General features: G+C 42.5%; 1 protein-coding gene across 1 annotated transcript; it reads right to left on the bottom strand.

Moving 5' to 3' along the window:
* Positions 1 to 1,043: 1,043 nt before the first annotated feature.
* On the bottom strand, positions 1,044 to 14,448 carry YRDC (yrdC N6-threonylcarbamoyltransferase domain containing). The gene is made up of 6 exons (XM_063454981.1): positions 14,237 to 14,448; positions 12,464 to 12,659; positions 8,689 to 8,803; positions 4,411 to 4,530; positions 2,715 to 2,857; positions 1,044 to 1,396 (listed from the first exon to the last, which is right to left on the bottom strand). Exons 1-6 carry the CDS (start codon positions 14,385 to 14,387, stop codon positions 1,336 to 1,338), a joined length of 786 nt encoding a protein of 261 aa, XP_063311051.1. The 5' UTR covers positions 14,388 to 14,448; the 3' UTR covers positions 1,044 to 1,335.
* Positions 14,449 to 14,790: the final 342 nt, after the last annotated feature.

Genomic DNA, 14,790 nt, shown 5'->3' with positions numbered 1-14,790 from the left:
CAGTATTTTATCAGAGTTTTAATTGGCAATGGCTAAATTTAATAAATAACGGGAGGATGAGGTCAGTAGTGTGCCATGCAGGGCATACAAATCATGGCTAAGAATATGCATTCATTTCCCCTTTAGCAGGCAGATAGCACATATTGAAGCTCTCACTGTGAAGTTTGTATCAACAATAAACATACCCCATCATTGACCTAGGCATACAATATCACTTCCAGCATGCGCTCAAGCATATCCAGTATCCATGACCTATTAATAAGATAAGAACTGTGTTTGTAGCTTTCCTTAAAAAACAGAAATAACAAGGTATAATTTAATTAGATATGCCAGCTTATAGATTTGCCTTGGGTGTAGCCCTGGTGCAAAAGCAGCCCACTTTGTCAGTCTGGAGCATTGGCTAAAAATCAAACTGAATCATGCTAGCACAATGTATATATTAAGTTGTATTTCCTACCTGAATTAGATATGATCCACATCTACAAAAGTGTGGTTTATATGTCTATTTTAAATATGTCTTAGCTGCCTCTGAGTTGGTCATTTATCATAAAAACAAGTTATAAATAGAGTTGCTTTTTTAATACTAACATCTTTTGCAACAACTAAATAAATCCATTTAAATAAAGCAGTGTGCTCCAAAACTCAACTCAGTGATGTCATCAAGCATTTACATTTAATCCACAAAAGAAAAAACATGTGGACATTAAATGAACACAAAGTTCCCTCTACTACAGTCTGAATTAATTGTAGTGATCTTTATATGCACGCAATTTGTGGGAGGAAACCTGTGTGCCGTTTAAACCCTCCCCCCCAAACCTTTGGATTTGGGGAGGTTCTACAGCCGAGACAAATAAAATATGTCAGAAAGTTGATTATAATAAAATTAATCCAGAATTTCCTTTATGTAATTAGCACACAAAAGGTAAAGAGATGGAATTGTTTAAATCTAAAAAGTCCTAATGAGGTCTGAAGAACAAACTGTTTCAGAGCAAAAGTAACACGTCCAGAAATACCAAAAAAAAAATATTTCAGAATCTATCCTAAAATAGAAATAAAAAGGGGGGTTGGGGGAATAGGTTTCTTCTTTTTTTTTTCTCCTAAAAGTTTTGCACAAAAAGAAAAAACATTTTTTCCCCTTTCCAACAAAATTAAAAAACATAAAATTAAAGCAAGGAAAATTCACCGTTTGTACAAATTAAGTTCCCCCCAAAAATGCATTTTGGATATTCAAACTACTTGACGGCCAGGTATGCATCCTCAGAAGTCTGTACATATTTCTGGTCTCGAAGGAGGGTGTCCAAAATCCAAACCAATTTGAGCAGCATTACGAAAATGTCACGAAATGGGTAATAAGCCATATGTGTTTTTAAGGATTTCCAAGGTAGAGGCCAGAGCACTTGAAAAGAAAGAAAACACAAATATTAAAAGGGACACTTCAGGCTGAGTTAACCTATTCTAATGCAATTAAAATTTTATAATTAATATATATATATATATATATATATATATATATATATATATATATATACACACACACACACACACACACACACACACACACACAAAAACAGTATATTCAAAATAAAATTAAAAATAAACATTTGACGTTCATGCATTTGCTGCAAATCCTCACAGTTTGAAATGAGCTTTGACCAAACCAGGAGTTATTTCAGGTTATTTAACTTTCTACATCTACAACAAGGCTAAGAGTATCCATGCAAATAACATTTTACAAGTAGAGCAAAGGCTCCAGGGAGTTGTAGCTAAATTGTCCAGAGATAGATAACTTACACAAAGGACACCCTGCTACACCCTTCCTTCCTCCCTCCTCCCCCCCCCCCTTCCTAGTGGTGGTCCTCCTACATGGCAATTATAATGCATGTGCTGTAGCAGCCAGATTAAAAACTATATCAAAAGTGTTTTGCATGCCCAAAAGGTGTACAGGAATAGAGTAAGATTTATACTCTAATGTTCTAATGCCATGATCTCCTAATAGAAGTAATGTGTCACTTTGGTAAAATGGTATAGTCAAAGCATAAAATGGTATAGTCAAAGCATAAGTGTCCCTGGTGTGTGCCAACTTCCACTACCCTTATAAGGTCTCAGTCAATGGACATTGCAATATCTCTGCTCTCATATGTCCCTTCCAGCCTCTAAGGGATACCGTATGGCCATATGCATGAATTTAAAGGGACACTATAGTCACCAGAATAACCACAGCTTAATGTAGTTGTTCTGGTGTGTGCAGCATGTCCCTGCAGGCTTTTAAATGGAAGAACTGATTTTTCAGAAAAATGCAGTGTTAACAATGGCAACTAGAGGTGCTTCCTGGGTCAGTGCGTTCAGCTTCTCAACACCGCATGGAGACGCTGAACATTACTCGAGGCAATGCTTTTTGACGCAGCACAGGGTTTTGCCGTGCATATGCAATAGTCTCCGAATGCTGTTCTATGGGAAAGCACTGGATTGGCTGACAATGTCAAGTTTTGATGATCGGCGGCGCTGGGGAAAATAAATAAATAAGGGGGGGGGGGGGGATTTACCTTTTACGCCGCTTTCTAACATGGGGGCAGGAACTTAAACAGGGTTTTAAAAACTACAGTGTCTGGAATACATGTGACAGGATAAAATACCAACAGATTGACATGCACACATATTGTATAATTGGAAACAACACAGAGGACATGTAATGCATCAATCTATTGGAACCTTACCATCCAGGTCGTAATACAGTAAACTTTCCAGGTACAGAAAGATCAACCACTGTAGACCCCAATCTGCATTCAGGGTTAGCTACATCTCCAATAGGACCTCCATCCACTACCAGAGACAGCGTTGGCCACAGGTCTTTGAATTCCTAGAAGCAACAATAGAAAAAAATAATACACACAACACAGATGAATTTACTATAAGGATGTTAACTCATTAAGGACAAGCAATTCTCCAGCTTCTGAACCAAAACAAAACCTAGAACTACCCTAAACCTAACCCTACAATGTATCCTATACCATCCCTAACCTAACCCCTTTTTCTACACAAACCCTAACCCTGTGGGATTCCCTCTTCTGACATTAGCAGATGGATTTCCCAGCTCACACTAGAATGAAAGGACATTTGTCATGCGAATGGCATTAGAGCCCACTATTTTTAGGATGGCATGGAACGTCTTTAATGGGTTAAGCACCAATATCAATACATCCCGTTGTAGTTACAGGGCTAGTACACTGCAGGCACTGTTACATACACAATCCTGTGTCAAACCTCCAGCTGTTTGAAAGACACATCCCCCATGCACTTACAGCACAGACCCTCAATGGATCACTAAAACAAAAATTACACTTTACCATTAGCAATATGTATTTCTGATAAATTTGGATGGCACCGATTAGTTAAGTTCTTCTAATATGGAAGAAATTAACACTTCTAATGCAGAAGTTTAAATTTTGCTTTAGCAATAAAGCGAGGGAGGGGCAGAGCCACATGCACCTGACCGGGACGGATTGTTTTCCTGGCACTGGAGTGTCCCTTTAAGGCGTTAAAGATAAGGTATGTTAAAGTGCAGCACACAAACTATAAATATCTGTGTACACTGCACTAAACCATACACAAACATTAGTCATATAAAAACACGGAATTGAACTACGAGTGTTTTTTCCTGAAATGGCATCACCATTGTAGAAATCTTAGAGACGTGTCTTGTAACTACAGCAGAGAGTTTATCTTTCTTTCAACAGTTTACAAGACAAAGAGAAAAAAATAAAAAAAATAGACTGGCCCATTTCACGATCTCGAAACAAAAATAAAAGTTGAATGATTTTAAAGCTCTTTCGCCAATTTGCAGGGAGTTAAAAGTTTAGTGCATTGGTTCCCCTTCCAGTACTCCAGATTCTGGAAATATACCACTAAAACAGAATTGAGAAATGCCTAAATTCTGGACTGCGGATATGCCTCACGTACTGGGATGGGAACCACCGCTTCAAGGAATATAGTCATTGTTCAAGTTATTATTACAAAAATAGTTTTGTGAATTTTAGAGTTTAGAAGGATATTTAGCATAGAAATATGAAATGTATTAGCGTGCACATCCGGTGAAAACCCAGATAGTCACTTCAGAGGAAAGGGAATACTTAAATTTTGCCCTTTTAATGAGAACAACTGGAAACTGGGTGAAGTAGAATTTTTTTGGCCTTTGGATCAATGCAGTGAGGATGTGAGAACATTTGAATTTAATAATCTTGAGCCTTAAAGGGCCAGCTTATTTAGAAGGAGGAGATGTTTTACAGACCTTGAATGGAAGAAATATGTTGGAAGTTTAAATGAAACATGCATTGTTCAAATAGATTGCAACAACAGAAACAGGGAATCTTTGTTTCATCCAAAGGATCAGTGTTTTTCGATTCGTGGCTGTACCTCTATTGTTAATGTGCTCGACTGGGTACTGATGTTGGCACTGGTCAGTGCTAGGGGTTCAGCACACAATTGTGCCAACTGTCTGATGAATGCATGGTCAGGAATGCGGACGCCCACTAGCTGTAAGGCAAGAGAAGAGATTAAAGAGTATGTATTTCACAAGAAGCTTGAGAATACAGATATAGAAATAAAACTCCCAGATACATTCAATCAGATGTTGATCTGTACATTTATCGAAAGCAGCAATAAATAAACTTTAAAAAATGAACAGACAGAACCTCCCATGGAAGGCTGCCATTGATGACAGTCTTCTCCACCCTGTGACTAGATTGGTGATCACCCAATGAAATGCTTCTCATAAGGAAGCAGCAGACTAATGTTTCCCAATGGAAGCTCACATTTATACTGAATGATTTGTAAAGGGGAGTGAATCATGAAGCCCTTAGTCGTCAGATTGACTGCCAAATGGATGTTCTTAAATGAATTCATAAAAGTGCCAAGATCTTTTGAAAGGTGCAATTTTGTGAATGGGGACATGGATGACATGAAATCAACCCTTAATGTGAGCCAGCCATGACAGATAAGTTTGCAGTTTTCTTCCCATCTGAATTGACTCAGTTTTAAAATTGAGTGTTTCTTTAGTACTATAAAAAGTTGATATTTTCATTGCCCCTGTCTCCTGCTGAAACATCAATAGTGTCAGTGGGTGATACACTGCTATAAGACACACTCCTCCTGCATACACCTGTGTGAGAAGCACAGACTTGCTTCCAAGAACAGGTTAAAAGTCCCCTTATTGTATGTGGGATTTATGGTATGTAAATAAAACGTACCTGTTCCCACTCTCTCCATTCTCAGATTACTTGTCCGAAGCGCCTTCGATAAATCATCCTGTCTTTCTCGTGAGCTACTGCTGCTCTCACATCACAATGTATAAATGAGATTTGATTCCTCTACCATTTAAAATAAGTGGTATTTGACATGACAGGTACCCCTGGAAATATGCCAGCAAGCTGAAGTGCTTCAGTGGTCTGAATTGTCACTTTAAATCCTGTTTAGTGGAAACATAGCTTATCTGACCAAAAACCATGCAGGTATTAAAGGACCACTATAGTGCCAGGAAAACACACTTGTTTTCCTGGCACTATAGGGCCCTGAGGGTGCCCCCACCCTCAGGGTCCCCCTCCCGCCCGGCTCTGGAAAGGGGAAAAGGGGTAAAACTTACCTTTTTCCAGCGCTGGGCGGGGAGCTCTCTGCCTCCGATCCTCCTCCGTTCCGCCCCGTCGGCTGAATGCGCACGCGCGGCAAGAGCTGCGCGTGCATTCAGCCGGTCGCATAGGAAAGCATTTACAATGCTTTCCTATGGACGCTTGCGTGCTCTCACTGATTCTCACAGTGAGAATCACGCAAGCGCCTCTAGCGGCTGTCAGTGAGACAGCCACTAGAGGCTTTGGGGGAAGGCTTAACCCATTTATTAACATAGCAGTTTCTCTGTAACTGCTAGGTTTATAAAAAAATGGGTTAACCCTAGAGGGACCTGGCACCCAGACCACTTCATTAAGCTGAAGTGGTCTGGGTGCCTAGAGTGGTCCTTTAAAGAAGTAGTGTTTGTTCATTAATTCTGACATCATGCTCAATTAATGAGCATCTCACAAATGCACTCTAAAATGGTTTAAGACATTTAAAATGGTACCTAGACTTCACAGATAAATGGTAACTTTTCCAAAAAGGGATGGCTATCATCACAGAGCAAAGGTAAGCCAGAAGATGCACAAAACAAAGCAAAAAAAGCCCAACAACAAATCTTTCATTACAAAATAAAACGTGGCAAGGCTATATGACAAGTGATCCTTTATATTTAGCAAGAAAAAAAAAAAGTTTTCCTTTAAATGGGAAATTATAGGTACAAACACATATTTAGCTTATTGAACCCTGAAAGTGCACTGCTCAATTCTCTGCCATTTATGAGGCCATAGTAACACCTACCGTGGCTGTGACAGACACAGTCTGCATGAAAAAAAGTGGTTTCATTTTCAATCAGGTAATAACTTACTTGTACTTAACGTTATCTCCTGCTGTGTACATTATATCACACACCGGAGGCTCCTGCACAGCCTAGCAAGCTATTAAAGCAGGAGATAAGAAAATCTATATAAAACAGACTATGCAATAAAAGAAGCTTAAACATTTCATCTCTCTTTACAGGTGTTTATGGAAGGCTGTGCAAGTCACAGGCAGGGAGATGTGTCTAGGGCTACATAAACAAAGTGATTTAACTCCTAAATGGCAGAGAATTGAGCAGTAAGTCTGCAGGGGCATGATCTGTACACCACAACTGCATAATTTTGGTGACTATAGGGTCTCTTTAAGATGCTTGTCACAATGTACTAAGTGCTAAATTACATAGTTACATGGGCTGAAAAGAGGCAAGTGTCAATCAAATTCAGCTTTCCTCACATCTGTGTTTTGCTGTTAATCCAAAAGAAGGCCAAAAAAAAAAAAAAATCCAAAATAAAATAAACCTAGTTTGAAGCACTTCCAATTTTGCAACAAACTAGGACAAAATTCCTTCTTGACCACAGAACAGCTGTCTGATTAATCCTTGGATCAAGAAGTTATTACCCTGCATTTGGAAAAATGTTATCATCGAATAATATGTTTTTGCAAGTATGCATCTAGTTGCTGTTTAAACATCTGTACAGGCTAAAAAAAAAAAAAAAACCTTCCCCAGGCAGAGAATACCATATTCTTATCATTCTTACGAAAAAAGAAAAAAAAAAAAACCTTTCCTTTAGACTAAATCTTCTTTCTTCTAGTCTAAAAGCAGGACCTTGTGACCCATGTATAGTCCTGTTTGTGAATAGATTTCCAGACAATGGTTTGTATTGGCCCAGGATATTTGTGCAATGTTATCATATTCCCTCTAAGGCGCTGTTTTTCTAAACTAAAGAGGTATTATTTATTGATTTTGTAGCCTGTGTCTGCACTTTTTCAAGTGCCATAATATCCTTAAATTACAGTTTTAAAGTGTGATATCTGCACTTCTGTAACTGGGACAAGATTTTTTGTTTGTACTACACAGTCCTATGGAAACACAGTTTAGATGAAATGTTCCAAAGATGTGTCGAGGCATAGACGTCACAAGACTTCTGAACTTGCATTGTGGTATCTGGCACCGAGACATTAGCAGCAGATCCTTGAAGATGTAAAGTGGGGCCTCTGTGGATCAAATTTGTTGTTCCTTCACATCCCACAGATGTTCAAATCAGATTGAGATCTTGATCATTTGGAGGCCAGGGCAACATCCTAAACTCTTTGTCATGTTCCTCAAACTATTACTGAACATTTTTTTCAGTGTGTCAGGGTGCATTATCCTGTTTAAAGAGGCCACTGCCATCCAGACACACCATTACCATAAAGGAATGTTAAGTGGTCTGCAGCAATCTCTAGGTAGGTGGTAAATGAGAAAGTAACATCCACATCAATGACAGGACCTAATGCTTCTCAGCAGAACTTTGCCGGGAACATAACACATGCACCTGCACCATTCACCTTATCTAAAAGAAAATGTGATTCATCACAACAGGTAACCTTTTTCCCCACTGCTTTGTGATCCAGTTCTGAGACTCACATCCCTATTGAAGGCACTTCACAGGGGTCATTATGGGCACACTGACTAGTCTGTGGCTACGCAACATCATACGCAAAAAACTGTGATGCTCTGTGTGTTCTGACACCTTTCTATTGTGGACAGCATTACATTTTTCAGCAATCTGAGCTACCGTAGCTTTCTGTGTGATCGGACCAGACGTGCCAACGATACTAAGCATTGAATATGGAAAACACTCTACAAGACTTGCCGTTTTGGAGATGCACTGACCCAGTCATCCAGCCATCACTATTTGGCCCTTGTCAAAGAAACTCAGATCTTTTCGCTTGCCCATTTTTCCTGCTTCCAGCACATAAAATTCAAGAACCGACTGAACTTGCTGCCCAATATATCCCACTGCTATAACAGTGTTATTCCCTTCAGCGGTCAGTGGTTTTAATGTGGTGGTTGATCAGTGTATGTGCACACACATAAATTATTAGCATTTTATTAAAGACCTCTCCATGATTTTTTTTTTTTTTTTTTAAACAAAAGAGGGCTTCATATACAAACAGAACTAAAAATCAAACAAAAAAAACATTTTAAAATGCCTGATCTGCATAATATATAAAATCTAATGGCACCCAACTTTCTGCTGGTTTGATAGCCTACATAATACACATACTTACAGAAGTGAAAGGGTTAAGCTCCTTATTAAGTCCATCTGATCGTTCCATCACTAAGGTAACTGGTCCCGGTAAAAGATCATGAAGTAACTGGTCTGGAACATTCACCTGGCAGTACCTGCATTTATAACAAGGTCACAGAAACATAAAAATAGTGGTCTGTCATGCAACACTGTTGTTCAAATACTCACTAGCCAAAAGAACCTGCACTCATTTTAAATCCCCAGGTGACCGTAAATTGCCTAAATGTTGCAGACAAACAGTTGGACAATTTTAGAGTATCCCAAAATCAATTAAACTCTACAAAGATAATGCCATATGGAATAAGCACAATCCCAGAGCTGCAGTATAATGGCATACCAGTGACATCATGTAGTGTAGCTAGTACAACAAATTGTGATGCCACCTGGCATAGCCAGTGATTGAAGCAGTCTGGCCAGTGCCTCGGATTAAACTGAGGGATTGGGTAGAGAAATGGAGCCAGAAAATCCACCTCTATTATACATGGCAGTTACACACATCACTACATACAAACACACCTTAACTCAGTATACACACAATCAGGGGCGTATTAGCCGCGAGGCAAACAAGGCATTTGCCTTGGGCGGCATTTTCTAGGGGGCGGCAAAAAAAGCCGCCCCCCAAATGCCCAAGGCAAATGTCTTGTTAGCCTTGCGGCTAACAGACATGCCGGGCTGCTGCTGGGCGGTCGGGCGGCGCTCTTGGGCAGCTGGCGAGGGAGCACTTCCTCTGAGCTGTCTGCTCAGCTCCCTCGCGCGCCGCAGGGTGAGGCTGGGAGCCGGAATATGACGTCATATTCCGGCTCCGCCTCCCAGCCTCACTGTGCGGCGCGCGAGGGAGCTGAGCAGACAGCTCAGATGGAGTGCTCCCTCGCCAGCCGCCCAAGAGCGCTGCCCGACCGCCCAGCAGCAGCCACTGGACCACCAGGGAAAAAAGATGCCCCCCCCCCAGCATTCCCAAAGGTAAGGAGGCTGGGGGGGGGGGGTTGAAGTAAAAAAAAAGTGTTAATGTGAGTGAGTGAGTGTGAGTGTCTGTTAGTGAATGTGTGTCTGTTAGTGAATGTGTGTCTGTTAGTGAATGTGTGTCTGTTAGTGAATGTGTGTCTGTTAGTGAATGTGTGTCTGTTAGTGAATGTGTGTCTGTTAGTGAATGTGTGTCTGTTAGTGAATGTGTGTCTGTTAGTGAGTGTGAGTGTGTGTGTGTGTGTGTCTGACTGTGTGTGTGTGTATGTTAGTGAGTGTGTGTGTCTGCTAGTTTGTGTCTGCTAGTGACTGAGTGCGTGTCTGCTAGTGCGTGTCTGCTAGTGCGTGTCTGCTAGTGACTGAGTGCGTGTCTGCTAGTGCGTGTCTGCTAGTGACTGAGTGCGTGTCTGCTAGTGCGTGTCTGCTAGTGACTGAGTGCGTGTCTGCTAGTGCGTGTCTGCTAGTGACTGAGTGGGTGTCTGCTAGTGCGTGTCTGCTAGTGACTGAGTGGGTGTCTGCTAGTGCGTGTCTGCTAGTGACTGAGTGCGTGTCTGCTAGTGCGTGTCTGCTAGTGACTGAGTGCGTGTCTGCTAGTGCGTGTCTGCTAGTGACTGAGTGCGTGTCTGCTAGTGCGTGTCTGCTAGTGACTGAGTGCGTGTCTGCTAGTGCGTGTCTGCTAGTGACTGAGTGCGTGTCTGCTAGTGCGTGTCTGCTAGTGACTGAGTGCGTGTCTGCTAGTGCGTGTCTGCTAGTGACTGAGTGCGTGTCTGCTAGTGCGTGTCTGCTAGTGACTGAGTGCGTGTCTGCTAGTGCGTGTCTGCTAGTGACTGAGTGCGTGTCTGCTAGTGCGTGTCTGCTAGTGACTGAGTGCGTGTCTGCTAGTGCGTGTCTGCTAGTGACTGAGTGCGTGTCTGCTAGTGCGTGTCTGCTAGTGACTGAGTGCGTGTCTGCTAGTGCGTGTCTGCTAGTGACTGAGTGCGTGTCTGCTAGTGCGTGTCTGCTAGTGACTGAGTGCGTGTCTGCTAGTGCGTGTCTGCTAGTGACTGAGTGCGTGTCTGCTAGTGCGTGTCTGCTAGTGACTGAGTGCGTGTCTGCTAGTGCGTGTCTGCTAGTGCGTGTCTGCTAGTGACTGAGTGCGTGTCTGCTAGTGCGTGTCTGCTAGTGACTGAGTGCGTGTCTGCTAGTGCGTGTCTGCTAGTGACTGAGTGCGTGTCTGCTAGTGCGTGTCTGCTAGTGACTGAGTGCGTGTCTGCTAGTGCGTGTCTGCTAGTGACTGAGTGCGTGTCTGCTAGTGCGTGTCTGCTAGTGACTGAGTGCGTGTCTGCTAGTGCGTGTCTGCTAGTGACTGAGTGCGTGTCTGCTAGTGCGTGTCTGCTAGTGACTGAGTGCGTGTCTGCTAGTGCGTGTCTGCTAGTGACTGAGTGCGTGTCTGCTAGTGCGTGTCTGCTAGTGCGTGTCTGCTAGTGACTGAGTGCGTGTCTGCTAGTGCGTGTCTGCTAGTGCGTGTGAGTGTGTCTGCTAGTGCGTGTGAGTGTGTCTGCTAGTGCGTGTGAGTGTGTCTGTTACTGAGTGTGAGTGTGTGTCTGTTACTGAGTGTGAGTGTGTGTCTGTTACTGAGTGTGAGTGTGTGTCTGTTACTGAGTGTGAGTGTGTGTCTGTTACTGAGTGTGAGTGTGTGTCTGTTACTGAGTGTGAGTGTGTGTCTGTTACTGAGTGTGAGTGTGTGTCTGACTGTGTGTGTGTATGTTAGTGAGTGTGTGTGTCTGCTAGTGACTGAGTGCGTGTCTGTTAGTGCGTGTCTGTTAGTGCGTGTCTGTTAGTGCGTGTCTGTTAGTGCGTGTCTGTTAGTGCGTGTCTGTTAGTGCGTGTCTGTTAGTGCGTGTCTGTTAGTGCGTGTCTGTTAGTGCGTGTCTGTTAGTGCGTGTCTGTTAGTGCGTGTCTGTTAGTGCGTGTCTGTTAGTGCGTGTCTGTTAGTGCGTGTCTGTTAGTGCGTGTCTGTTAGTGCGTGTCTGTTAGTGCGTGTCTGTTAGTGCGTGTCTGTTAGTGCGTGTCTGTTATTTAAGTGTGAGTGTGTCTGTTACTGAGTGTGAGTGTGTCTGTGTCTGTTAGCGAGTGTATGCGTATCTGTCAGTGAATGTGTGTGTGTGTATTTAGAATGCGGGACGGGGTAAAGGTTGGGTGGGGGTGGCGCGGGGGGGGTGGGGTGGGGTGCCTGAGTTTTGTCCTGCCTAGGGCAGCACAAAACCAGGATACACCACTGCACACAATGACAGACACATACCTAGACAAAGCTACACACACAGTGTTGTAATTTACAGATAACTTACTCACCGCATCCTAAATCTGCAGCCGCCAGCCAATGAGGCGCCACTTGACAACCTCAGGTCACCTCTCCCTGAGAGTACCCGCAGCTGAAGGCAGGAGATGAGTCAGTGAATAATCTACAGTCATCTAGTGGGCTGGTTGCCTGAGAATGACTGGAGTGTGATTGCTGTTAGCAACCACATTCCTATCAAAAGCAGCACTGTACATGCTTCGATCTCAGTAATCCCAGCATGAACTGACTGCTTGAGAGTGATAGGAGTGTGATTGTCATCAGCATGTTCAGTTAATGCCAGATTTGTATAGAAATTGTGTTGCTTTTTCAAAACTTTAAATGTACAGACTACCGGAACCAACTATCGACACAAAATGCCATCTGTTATATGCATTGACATTAATTCAGGAAAAATATCAGTCGATCCCTAATTTCCACAGACAAGAAAGGTGGCAACCCTAACAACAAAAGCACAAACCTATAAATATCCGCAATGTTCCCCACACAGATGGCCAGTGGTTTGGTCCCATTACGTCCCTTCACGTTGTAGATGTTGTCAATAGACTGGGAGTTCTGGGCTAGACAGGTAATGCCGTAAATTGTGTCAGTTGGCAGGGCAATCACTCCACCTTGTTGCAGAATGCCAACAGATGTATTCAAGATCTCCTTCCAACCTACAATATTAAAGTGATATTAAAAAGTTGTATATAAATCTGGTATATTTATATATATTCATGGGATTCAATTGACTAGACTGGAGCAACATAGCCTACTTGACACCCAACCCGACTCCTGGAATTTTGCCTCCATTTGGCCCTTTATTACTCATTTGTGGTGTTTTGGCAGGTAACTCCTTTTAAGCAGAGCAAATATAAGTATCTGGTGCCTGGCAGTCAACATAAGAGTGAAACCAGTCTGAAACAAACAGTTTGACTATTTACAAAGGTGGAGGGGCATTGCACTCCTGGCACCATGACCACTACAGTGCTCTGTAGTTGTTATGGTGTTTGGAGTATTTCTTTAAAACCCTAACTGTAACAACTGCAAACTATAACCTATGCAAATTAGCATAATTTACAAACATATTATATAAACACTCATCTCCATCATGCAATATCAATTTCACAAGGTAATTTACTAAAGTTAGAATTCAAAGTGAAGTTCAAATTTGAGGCCAACATTGCTGAATTGAAGAAAAAAAAAAATCTCAAAGTTTGAAATTCACACTTTGGTAAATAACTCTGTAAGTGGTTGCTCTTCAGCCTATCATCCGACTCTCGCCCAGCTGGCACCTCAAATCTACCCATTACTATCTATCCAGGTATTATACCTGGAGCTGTGCAGGAGGGATAGAAATAGCCGTGGGTGGTGCAAGCTGATCCAAACAGCCTCAACCAGCATAAGCCATCCTCCTAAGCCCAAAAAGTAGTAAACAGGAGTGTGGCTAAACGATGACAAGCATTTGTGTCTGCATGTGGGTCAGTGTGTGAATATGACATCTCAGAATATCTCAACACAAAAATACAATTCTGTAACAAAGTGTGTGCACACACATATATATATATATATATATATATATATATATATAGAAAAATAAGCAAGAGATGCACTCTCAGGACTTTTTAGGTGAATAAAGAAGGATTTATTCCAATAAGTGATACATAAAAAAAAAATGACCGACGTTTCGACCCGTTCGGGTCTTCCTCAAGATCTTGAGGAAGAGTGCCAAGATATCTATTCTGTTTATATACACACACACACACACACACACATCCCCAACATTCCAAAACAAACAATTCATTTAAATCGCAACACAAAACAGAAACAAACCACTGTATTAAATCCCCCCTCTCATAATATTGTAAAGCGCTACAGAATCTGTTGGCGCTATATAAATGGCAATAATAATAATATTCAAAGCAACCACTACACAATTGCTTTGAAATGCCAACAATACACACCTACACACACAATTGTGTAGTGGTTGCTTTGAATACAGGGGTTTGTTTCTGTGTTGTGTTGCCATTTGAATGAATACCATACAAAAACTAACATTTAAACACACACATTGCTCAGTGCTGATTATAACCCTGCCAGGATGGGTAAATGGTAGATCCACAGCTGTCACCGCATTGTGTTATTTGTATGACAGATAGGGATCTACCTTTTAGCCACTCTTGCGATGGGGACGGGGTATTTCCACCAGGGCCCTCTCTATATTAGTTCCCCCACGTCCCTAGATTTCCCTCACTCTTCAGGTCTTTGCTTGGTCCGTTCCTGCACCCGCCTCCCCCGCTCCCTGGCAAGCTGAGCACCCTGCACGCCATGTCTCTCCGAGCAGAGGGCTGACATCCACTGACTCCGGCGGACACGACAAATCGGAGCCCGGTGCCCAGTCTCATCTGTCCCTCCGCCCCGTCTAACCACGTGGGTCAACCAGCACTTCCGGGGTCAGCAGGACACGCCCCCTGCGTCAAGTTTGCCGCCGCGCGGTTGGCAGGAGCTGAGTGTGTGCGGCACTGGGCAGTGAGACACGTGGTGTGTGCAGTGTGTGCGGCACTGGGCAGTGTGACACGTGGTGTGTGCAGTGTGTGCGGCACTGGGCAGTGAGACATGTGGTGTGTGCAGCACTGTATAGCCTATAAGGTGAAATAACAGGAGATCAGCCCTATGTTTAACCAATCAGTAGCAAAAAAAATAAGCTACATCCATTTAAAGGGACCCTACCTCACTGACATACTAGGAGTTACCTGTAACCTTGTGCTCATTGTCAAAGTGCTAATGTTAGTGTGTGTTGGTGTAAGG

The sequence above is a fragment of the Pelobates fuscus genome, chromosome 1 (genome assembly GCF_036172605.1).
Source record: "Pelobates fuscus isolate aPelFus1 chromosome 1, aPelFus1.pri, whole genome shotgun sequence".
Taxonomy (NCBI): Eukaryota; Metazoa; Chordata; class Amphibia; order Anura; family Pelobatidae; genus Pelobates; species Pelobates fuscus.
Note: the sequence above shows the minus strand (reverse complement) of the source record. Positions and strands in the feature narration are given on the sequence as shown.

Excerpts from the sequence above, each read along its gene's own strand:
- YRDC (XM_063454981.1), bottom strand. The coding sequence starts at position 14,387 with ATGAGACTGGGCACCGGGCTCCGATTTGTCGTGTCCGCCGGAGTCAGT. Across the intron at positions 4,531-8,688 it reads AGCTTAACCCTTTCACTTCT|CTAGTGGGCGTCCGCATTCC; the intron begins GTAAGTATGTGT and ends CTTGCCTTACAG. Across the intron at positions 1,397-2,714 it reads ACTGTATTACGACCTGGATG|TGCTCTGGCCTCTACCTTGG; the intron begins GTAAGGTTCCAA and ends TTTCTTTTCAAG.